This window comes from Gorilla gorilla, chromosome 4, assembly GCF_029281585.2.
Source record: "Gorilla gorilla gorilla isolate KB3781 chromosome 4, NHGRI_mGorGor1-v2.1_pri, whole genome shotgun sequence".
Taxonomy (NCBI): Eukaryota; Metazoa; Chordata; class Mammalia; order Primates; family Hominidae; genus Gorilla; species Gorilla gorilla.
Genome location: NC_073228.2, coordinates 173,925,255 through 173,935,935, shown reverse-complemented (window position 1 = coordinate 173,935,935; position 10,681 = coordinate 173,925,255). Strand labels below are relative to the sequence as shown.

The 10,681-nt window shown below is 52.2% G+C and overlaps 1 protein-coding gene across 1 annotated transcript; it reads right to left on the bottom strand.

Annotated features, from left to right (window-relative positions):
- Positions 1–5,058: 5,058 nt before the first annotated feature.
- Positions 5,059–8,915, bottom strand: FOXI1 (forkhead box I1). The gene is made up of 2 exons (XM_004042972.4): positions 8,281–8,915; positions 5,059–6,762 (listed from the first exon to the last, which is right to left on the bottom strand). Exons 1-2 carry the CDS (start codon positions 8,852–8,854, stop codon positions 6,200–6,202), a joined length of 1,137 nt encoding a protein of 378 aa, XP_004043020.1. The 5' UTR covers positions 8,855–8,915; the 3' UTR covers positions 5,059–6,199.
- Positions 8,916–10,681: the final 1,766 nt, after the last annotated feature.

Below are 10,681 nucleotides of genomic sequence, written 5' to 3'. Positions count from 1 at the left end.
GTGGAACTGTGAGTCAATTAAACCTCTTTCCTTTATAAATTACCCAGTCTCGGGCATGTCTTCATTAGCAGTGTGAAAACAGACTAATATACAGGAATATGCAGGACATGTCTTGAGGCCACTTCCTGCTTACATTGACTCCTCTGGGCAGGTAGAGGGGATCTGAATCCAATTGAGTCTGATGCTAAGCCTGAGGCCCTAGCCAGAGAGATGATGCCAGAGCACGGGCTTCGAGAGCCATGCACATTAGTGTGGACCCGAAGGATACGGGGCCAGTGAGGGGCTCTGAGGAGGGCAGAGGCAGGCGTGACCAGCTCTGTCCCTTAGGAAGTTCACACTCTGTAGTGCGGAGGCAGAGGCTGGAGGCAGGGAGACCAGCCTGGAGGCTGTCGCTGATCAGGAATGCAGAGAAGATGGTGCCCCGAGCTGATGCAACATCTTCCTGATAGCATTATCCCACATTTGATTGTTCCAAAATCTGTGGAAAAGGAATTGTCTCCTTGTGGGGATACTGTCTCCAAATTCCCAGTTCAGGGGTTTTCTCCTAGCATCTGGGTTAAGAGCACAGGCTCTGGAGCTGGGGATACCTGTGTTTGAGGTCTACCTCAGGTGATAGCTGCATGGTCTTGGAAAAGTTACTCAGTGTCTCTGAATACTGGTTTACTTCCATACCAAATACAAATAATGATAGCGTCAGCTTTAGTAGCATTGAGATTGTTAAGCAATCTATAGGAAGTACATAGGCCTGGCACGGTGGCTCACACCTGTAATACCAGCACTTTGGGAGGCCGAGGTGGGCAGATCACCTGAGGTCAGGAGTTTGAGACCAGCCTGGCCAAAATGGCGAAACCCCATCTCTACTAAAAATACAAAAATTAGCCAGGCATGGTGGCACGCCAGTTACTCGGGAGGCTGAGGCAGGAGAATCCCTTGAAACTGGGAGGCAGAGTTTGCAATGAGCCAAGATCATGCCACTGCAGTCCAGCCTGGGTGATGGAGCAAGACCCTGTCTCAAAAAAAAAAAAGAAAAAAAGGAAGTACATAGTTCATCCTAAACATGCAATAAACGTTAAATGCTGCTGTTACCTCATCTGCCTGAACCGAAAGAAAAGCAGGAGAGTTCCCCCAAATAGTTATACCACTTTCATGACAGACCCTGCATTTTGGCCTTCTACTTGGGATTCCAATGGCTTCTGCAAGGGAGGAGCGTATGTCCAAGGGGTCATGTGGGGGCCCACAAGTAAAAGGAAGCAAATGGCGCCTTCAGCATCACAATATTTCTGCCCCACAAGAACCTCAAAGAAACACTGAATAGAGAGAGTCAGAGACAAAGGCCAATTTCATTGTGTTTTCACAGCAGCTCCTAAGGAGAATATCAAAAGGCAGGTCAGCAGAGAAAGCAGCCCAGGTCTGTCTCCTTCTGGGCTGAAGGAAAGCAGGGGGCAGGCATGAAGTCGGTGTATAGGGCAGGGGGCTGAGCTAAGCCTTCCACAGAGACAAAGCTTGGGCCTTCTGTGATGTGCTGGCCGACACAGCTTTCCTGATATGGATGCTATGTCCCTGTGCTCTCTCTAGTAAGGAGACTGATGGTTCACTTGATGGCAGGCCTCACAGTGCCCATTTACAGAGGAGTGGGAGAGCCTGATATTTAAAGCATGTAGACTGTGGTCTGAGATCTTGAGAGGCTGCTTAAACCCTGGGTGTCCCAGTTTCTGCATAGGTCAAATGGACAAAATACTCCCCAGCACCCACAGCGTTGTGAATATGACAGGAGATAACTGCATGCTCCAGTCCCAAGGGCCTGGTGCATGGCAGGGAGCTCATAAATGCTGGCTACTTCCCTGCAGCCCCTCCACTCTCTCCTCAAACTCCCCTTTCTTTCCAGTCTTGTGCTTGATCTCTGCTGGACTCTCCAGGAACTCCGAGGAGAGCTTCAGCCACCTTTAAACTCCCACAACACTCTCATCAGCTTGGCATTAGCTTTTCAGCAAGTCTGAACATTTGTTTTTCTGACTCTCACGTTTTATTTTATTTTATTTTTTTTGAGACAGAGTCTCACTCTGTTGCCCAGGCTGGAGTACAGTGGCACAATCTCAGCTCACTGCAACCTCTGCCTCCTGGGCTCAGGTGATCCTCCCACCTCACCACCTCAGCCTCCTGAGTAGCTGAGACTACAGGCACACGCCACCACACCTGGCTATTTTTTTAAATTTTTTGTAGAGATGGGGCTTCATTGTGTTGCCCAGGCTGGTCTCAAATTCCTGGACTCAAATGATGCTCCTGCCTCGGCCTCCCAAAGTGCTGGGATTACAGGTGTGAGCCACCACGCCCAGCCTTGACTCTCACGTTTTAGATAAGTTATTGTTCTCACATTGATTCCCCTTTCTTTCAATGGTGGCTGCCTAAGAGCCATGTCTGTGCTAAGGGAACTCATTCCTCAGCCATAGCAGAAAGACCTCAGCTTGGGTCAGGGGTCCCTCAGGATCAGTCATCTGTGCTGGCAGGGGGATCATGGGACAACATGGCAGGTCTCTTGCACCCCTGTCATTGGAAGCAGTGGTATGTAGCTGCAGTGGCCTGGGATGACAATATGTCCACTGTACACAGAGATAAACACAATGACCAAAAACCACACCTAATATTTTATTAGCCACCAGACAATGACTACTAGTATTTTATGTACAGTATTTCCCAACTTTTCCTCTTGCAACTTTGCCTATTAAAATAAATGGGATTATGAAATGTACCTATATTATACATATATATTCTGCTTCGAGGCATACATCCCCCAACCTCCGCGTCACTTGGAAATGGAGGCAGGCTAACTCAGGGTTTGGGGGGATTAGAGTTCGGCTGTTGGAAGGTGAGGGTATAAACTAGTGGTTTGAATCAGCTCACTTTCGCCATCCTTCAGCTCCAGTCGCATCTTCCCCAGGCAGCCTTCCAGGTGGCCCTTTTCTCAGACCCTTTATGGATGCTGGACACCATGGCTTCAACGTGGAGCCAAAGAGCAGGAGGCTAATCATGGAGTGTTCATGCACAGCACCGCACACAGGATTAAGTGCTTGGTAAATAACCAGTCCTTTACCCCTCCCTTCTTCCATCTCACCTTCTCCTCCCTCTGTCCCTCTCTCCAGCTCTTATTTCGTCTCAGAGGAAGAGAACAAAAAGAGGGACAGGCAGCCTCCAAGGAAGCTGCTGGGAGACCCCCTTCTTGGCCTGCGACTCCCCTCAGCTGTGCCCTTCTGGGTACTTGCAGAGTCATGCTTCCCATGAGCTCCTGGCGCTACTACCAGGAACTCCCTGCAGGGCCACAGGCAAGAGTTGGCAGGGTCTTTGTGTTGTCAGAGCCCTAAACACTTTCTCCTTCCTGCTTGTGCCCATCATTGAATTTTGTGCTGAAGAAGACTGGAGACTTGAGGTTGTGGGCCTTGGTTCTAAATGGCCGGCTCCCCTCCGGGTTGGCTTGGGCTCTCCCTGGGCCCCTTCACACCTCCTTCCTGGCCCAGGCCCTCGCCCATTGCAGACCCGCCTGGGGGAAGGAGTAGGAGCTGAAGAGCAGGCAGTGGGCTGATCAATGGAGAGGGTGGGGTTTCAGGGTTTGTTTGGGCAAATTTGGTGACAGAGGGATCTAGTGTAATAAAAAATCCTAGTCTGGGCTTCAGGGACTTGCATTTTAATTCTGACTCTGACCTCACTGTCCTGGTGACATTTGTGGAGTGCCTTCCCTCTGAGCTGTAGGCTTCCTTTCTCTGCAGAAAGGGGCAAGCCTATCTTGTGTTTTGTAACAGTCTGACAGTCTGACACCATGTCCCATCCTTTTACTTTCCTAGGCCACGTGGAATCTGCCAGAAGTCTCTCTGCAGAAAAGGACTCCCAGGGAAAGGGCCTGAGGGGTTCTCAGGCAGCCCTGCTTCTTTTACTCTTGGTTGTCGTGATTTTGCTGTCCTGTGGTAAGTCCTGGGCTCCCCATTGCTAGATTCTGTGGAGAAGCACTTTAGCCATGGCATCAATGGATCTGCTTGAGTCCTGGCTGTGGCTGCTTTCTATCAAGGTATGACTCTCCCCAGGCCTCAGTTTTCTTACCTACACAATGAAAATAATGGTATTGAGTGCACTGGATTATTTTGAGGATTAAATACAATAATGCAGTGCCTTGCACATGGTCAACCCATGATGAATGCTCTTACCATCATCATCATCATCACCATCATTATCATCATCATCATCATCATCAATAATCATTGCCATTGTTGTTGCTGTTATTTACCAGCTCCTCTCTGTCACTCTGTCACAAGGAAAGAGAGCCCCCAGGGTTTGAGTAGGCAGCGATGCAAGTGGCCAGCTATTCCTGGTTTAAGCCCTCTCTGTGCACACCCAAAGAGAGAACTCCTAACAAAAAATCCAGCTTCAATGAACAAGTCCTGCAGCATGCATTGTGTCAGGGACCCCAGGGGATCACCAGCGTACACACTTATAGGCTGCTGTAAGGATAAAAAATGTCCCACCTACACAGCACTTGACCCAGGAACTGCCCACAGCCCTCAGTGACTCGCAGCCTGTAGTACTGTTCTTACTGCCTCTAGCGTTGGTTGCATCTGAGACTACACTGAAGCATGATGAGGTGCAGGGTCAGACAGATCTAGGTGTGGACTGGATGTGGACTTCACACGAATCTCTCAACCACTCGGACCCTCAGTTTTCTCATCTGTATAATGAGACTAGTACCCCCCTCTTCGCAGGGTTGTTAGAATTAAATGATCATAGCACAGTTAGGAGGTTTGCATGAACTGTAAAGACTGGGATACGCCAAGTCCATATTGTGTGTTCAGTACCAATGGATTCCTTCCATGACCCTACCCCCCATTCCCAGACTCCCCTCTTTTCCTTGGGGGCTTTTGTCTGGGCTCCACGCCAGTGAAGAGGTGAAAAGAGTCTTGATATGCATTCTTTCTCTGCCTCCTGCCCCAAATGCCTTCAGCTCCAGGCAGCAGTTGGCCCCCTGTTGAACGCACCAAGCAGCCGAGAGACAGAAAATCTCATAAAGAAGCCCCACGCTTCTGCACCACATGTTTGTTTGTTTTTTAATTAAAAAGAAAATAAGAAAACAAACAACACTTCCCAGGTACTCACAAAAACAAGGAGAAATCCCAAGAGATCACGCACAGACCCTCTGTGAGGGTAGGCCCAAGGCCCCTCCCTTGAGGCCATTGTTTTCTCAGACAAACATCCACCTCTCCTGGGCTAAAAAAAAAAAAAAAAAAAAAAAGGAAGCGCTTATCCAACCTTGTTTCTCTTGGAAGATTCAGCCATCTCCAGCTCACTGGTCCATGACATGCACACAGGAAACTGGGCTTTACAAGATTTTACAGATGGGCAGTGCTGGGGTGGGAGGATTTAGGGGTACACACCACTCCTCTCACTGATCCCTGGATCTGCTCAAGGTTTCTGGAGAGCTGGGGAGCAATGCTGTCTCTCCATGGGGATGCATTGCACATGTCAGATGCATTGTTCTGCAGGGCCACCAGGGCTGAGTTTCCTGCACTAAGGCCACTGGTGACTTCCTTCCTTGAGTGGTAGCAAAAGGAGTGTCTGCAGGTAAGTTGGGGCAAGCAGAATAAGGTCTTGGACCAGGACAAGTTGTGCCTGGGCTGGCACTAAATGTTGGTGGACAGAAGGCAGTGGAGAGATTTCGCTATATTTGCCATAGCAAGCTTTTCACACTGACCTTCCTCGGCTACTCAACCAATCCTCCATCCTGGCCTCCAATCTCTGAGGATCACATAGACCTGGATTTGACTCTTAGCTCTGCCATTTACTAGTTTATATAACCCTGGAAATGTTACTTAACCTCCTTGAGCCTCAGTTCCTCATCTCTTCAATGGGGTGGTTTGTGAACCTTACGGGGTGACTGTCAATAGTAAGTGTGGCCAGTACAGAGCCTAGTACATCACCTGCCACTGTTATTGCTGCTCTGCAGGCACCGGTATTTCTATTGCAAAGTTGGTGAGTCTGTGTGTGGGCCTATGTGTGATAAACAGAAGCCTTAACCAGTGTTCTAGAAAGAGGGTGGATTCCTCGGAGGCTCCTGCTTATGTCTGGGCAGTTCTACAGCCATGGAGCACCGTGGGGCTGGCATGGAGGACCTCTACTGCTTTTCTCTCTGGCATGTCCACCTGGCTCAGGAGCTGTTCTGTACCTAGACCTCGGTGCCCTCCCTGGGGTAGAGGACACCACTGGTGTTGACACTGTTGTAGAAGTGAGGGCTGAATTGGCTGAGCACAGATCCTCCGTAGCTGAGCGTGTTGGTGGGCATGGGGTTCGCCCAGTCACCCCCACCGCTGTGGTTGCTGAGGTTGGTGAGCGGGGAGAAGGAGTTGAAGCTCAGTGAGTTCTGCCCTGTCTTGTCACTGGGCTCAGGGCTCAGTCCTGGTGTGACCAAGGGGCGGCTCGTGGGGCTCCCCCCGCTCACATAGGCTGTCATAGAGGAAAGGAAGCTGTTAAGGCAAGGGGCGCCTGATGGGGGAGGGGAGGGCCGCTTCTCTGGGGAGCTGGTGGTGCCCCCTGGTGAGGCTCCATCCAAGATGTCCTGAGGCTCCGTGGTCTTGGGGCTGTCCACCAGGAGACTGCTCTCTGTCTTCTCTAAGGCCAAGGAGCCTGTGCTGGAGGAAACATCTGATTTCCTCTTCCTTTTCCTGCGGAAATTTCCATTGTCGAACATTTTCTCACAGTTGGGGTCCAGGGTCCAGTAATTCCCTTTGCCTGATACAAAAGTGAAAGGGGGTAAGTAGAGAGGTGGACAAAATGCTTTGCTTCTGTCCCTCCTTATTGTCATAAACTAAAAGCCAAGGTGACAGATGCAGGAAGACAGAGACCGACAGGCAGGGACTGAGAAATGGAGGAATTCCATCAACTGATGAACCACACCACCTCCATCTTTAATTAAGCAGCCCATGACAGGGCCCTCTGGGACTGCAGCCGAGAGGCATGAGCATTAAGGAGTTTGCAATGTAGGTCTCTTTAAGAAGGATGAAGAACTGGGAGCAGCGATGCTGAGGGATTGGGGGGTTGGGGGTTGGAGGGCTTTCAATGCTGAAGGAAAAGAAGACTCAGGAAAACTATGGGACTCCCTAATAGCCCTAGGCTTGGAGTCTGAAGACAGACTTGAGTTCTGGCTTTGCTCCTCACTGACTGAGGGGCTTTGGGAGAACCTGTTTTCTAGTCTGAAAAGTGGGCCCATTGCCCCTGTCTTCCTCAGGCCCACTGAGAAAGGATCCACACTGGATATGGAAAGGAGCGTTGCAGCTGGGAGGTACCTTCCCGAGGGAAGGCCTGAACTCTTCCTGCTACCGTCTCTCAGCCTGAGGGTGATGGCAGTCCTTGGAGAGGACACTTGCCCTCTTCTGGGGACAAATAGGCCTGGTGTTTGCCACCCTCAAATGGGGCAGAGTTGGGGTTCCTTTGAGCTATACCTTGGCTTCCTGCGGTGGAACAAAAGTGGACTTTAATTCTGGGAAATGGATGCATGAGTATTTAATACATGCCTCTCTGCAGGTCTCTGAGTTTTAGAAATGCATCGTTGAAAAGGAAAAGCTCACAATCTCTGATGTTAGAGAAAACTGAGTTCAAATTCAAGCTCCATCATTATCACTTCATTCTGTGTCACCTCTGAGTGTTATTTTCCTAATCTGTAGAATGGGTTTAATAAGAGTTACCCTGCAGGGGTGTCTTGGGGTTAAAGGAGGTTACATAAGTAGAAACAAGGCAGGCAGCAAAATGGGCCATTAGTGGCTGTTTAACCCAGGTCAGATCCTCTTCCCGGCAGTCTTGGGATGCCCTTGGGCTTTGGTTGGTCCAGTCATTCATTCACCAAAGACTTTCTATGTGCTGGGTGCTGGAGATGCAGATGAATCGTAATTACTGCAGGCGATTAAGCGCTTGATAACACCAAAAACCTTGTGTACATTATCTCATCACCTCCACTGCAGCCTGCAAAGCAGATGCTGTCACTATCCCTGGTTTTCCGATGAGGGAACTGAGGCTCTGAGGTCTAACCTGCCGGAGGTCACTGACTGGGCAGGAGCACAGCCAGGGCTGAAACCCAAATCTTCCCCCAGGCCCATGTTCTCCTCCACTGCTGAGCTCCCCTCTGTCCTGCCTGGTAGCATCCCCCAGTCTTGGGGGAGCACAGCCCTAGTCAGAACTTTCTAGAATGGGGTCTTGGGGAGGAAGGAAGTGAGTCTTCCTTGGGGACACCCCCCACACTCAAAGCCTCCTTACCCGGGTCGTCCTCGTCGCGGGGCACCTTCTTGAAGCAGTCGTTGAGCGACAGGTTGTGGCGGATGGAGTTCTGCCAGCCGGCCTTGCTCTTGTTGTAGAAGGGGAAGTTGTCCGCCACGTACTGGTAGATCTGGCTGAGAGTGAGGCGCTTGTCGGGTGCCCCGTGGATGGCCATGGCGATGAGAGCCGAGTAGGAATAGGGTGGCCGCACCAGCTTCATCAGCTCCTCCTGCGAGGGGATGGGCAGCCAGCCCAGGTCGCTCCCCCCAAGCCCCGACACGCTGGGCAGCAGCGGCCTCTGCACTCCATAGGCCTGGGGCAGGAAGGGGCTGGCGTTGGGGCCGGGCAGGTAGGGTGGCGGGGTCATGGTGGGCCCGTTGAACCAGAGGTAGGGGTTGGGGGTGGCCCCATACTCGCCGCCCCCCTCGAAGGAGGGCCGCTGAGGGCTGGGCATGCCCTGTGGGTGGAAGAAGTTCTCATAGTAGAGGTTCATCTCGGGGGGCTCCTGGCCGATGCTGGGGAACTGGGGGCTGCAGCGAGGTGGGGAGGGCGCCGGCAGGTCGAAGGAGCTCATGCTGGGGCTGGGCTGGCCGGAGCCACCTGCCTGGCACCTGCACCCAGGAGCTGCCCCTGACAGGTGCTCAGCAGGCCCGGCCTCCCACTTATACCCCTAGGGCTTGGCCGGCGGCCCCACCCAGGGGCGGCCACCTGCCTGTGGATGCCAGCCCAGGGCCCGCCCTCCCTCAGCCTCCAGCCCACGGGGAGGGGACTTTCCCGCTGGCGCCTCAGGTCCCCACTAATGACATGCTAGACGGCTTACCAGAGCTGACACGCAGCGCAGCAAGAACCCCCCTCTATCCTCTCTCCCGGCTTTCTCTCCTGTCTTTTCTCACCATCCTCATGATTCCCTTCTTCTTTTTCTCCTTTATTCTGTCTTGCTTCTCTCATTTTTTTTTCTGTCCTTCCCTTTCGTCACATTTTTCTACCCACCTCGCTTTCCTTCTCTCTCTCCCTCCTCTCCTCTCTGCATCTCATTCTGTTTCTTTCCTTCCTATTTTCTTTCCTCCCTTCTGCTCTGAACTGTGTTTCTTTTCTATGAACTGATCTGGCCACATCACAGCTGCTCATTCTCTCTCTCTCTCTCTCTCTCTCTCTTTCTCTCTCTCTCTCTTTCTCTCCCTCCCTCCCTCCCTCTCTCTCTCTCTCTCCCTCCCTCCCTCTCTCTCTCTCTCCCTCTCTCCCTCTCTCCCTCTCTGCCTCCGTCTCTAGGCTTCCAGTTCTTTCCACTTCCGTCTCTCTCTTCCGTTCTCATTGTCTTCCCGGCTTCTCCCCTTTCTCCTTCTCTTCCACTCTGTCCTTTTCTCTCCACCTCTCATTTTCTCTGCGCCTCTCTTCCCATCCCCTCATTCTCCCTTCTCTTCCCCCCAGTGTCCCCTCATTCTCTAACCAACTGCCCCAGCCGGGACTGGGTGGGACACTTTATCAGAAACCCTGTTTCTTGGTCTTTTGAGGTGAGGAGGCACTTTCTGGAGTTGCCAGGAGAGAACCGGCCCTGGAGACACACAAGAGGGCACAGAGGGGCCTGGGCTGGCTTCTGGTGGGGTTCAAGGGGGCAACCAGTCATAGGCACCGCACCCTCCCCCAACACACACATACACGCACACACGCGCACACGCACACGCTCACGCACACACACGCCCACGCACGCACGCGCACACACACACGCATATGCATACATGCTGCAGACAGGCAGAGAACCTGAGAATTTGCCTGGAGAGCAGCAAGGCTCTTAAAAATAGTAGCAAAAGGGGAAAATGGGGAATCAGTCTTCAGGGAAAAGTGAGAGAACTTGAACAATTCAAGTTTCTTTCCAGCTGCAGGGCAAGCAGGCTCCCAGCTCCTCTCTGATCCAAAGACCTTTCATGTTTCAGCTGGCAGAGGCCCCTGGCATGGAGGGAGCCAGGGCACGAGGAGAGCCCCCGACTCACCATGCCCCACGTGTCCTCTCTCTCTCTCCCTCAGGCTCCAGAAGCAGGAGCTGCAGCCCCTGCTGGCTTCTCCCTGTGGCTCAGCCAGCTCCTCTCCTATCTGGGCTCCATCCTCCATCTTGTCCCAGCCTCCCCTGGTGCCCCAGGTCAGGCCCTCAGCTTGGGCCATGGGTGGTGGTCTCCCTACTCAGAGGATAGGCGCTGGCCCCTGACCAGGTTCTGGTAGCAGCTGAGACTTCTCTCTGTAATGAAGCAGATGGGAGAAAAGTTGGGGTCAGCCCCTCTGGTCACCACCTCGCTCCCGCTTGCCTCCTTCTACTTCTTCCCATCCAGTTTCCTCCCACTTCCCTGCATGCCCTACTTTCTTTGAGGCAAGAGAAAGAGGTCACTGACTGTCCCAACTGGAGGGGATG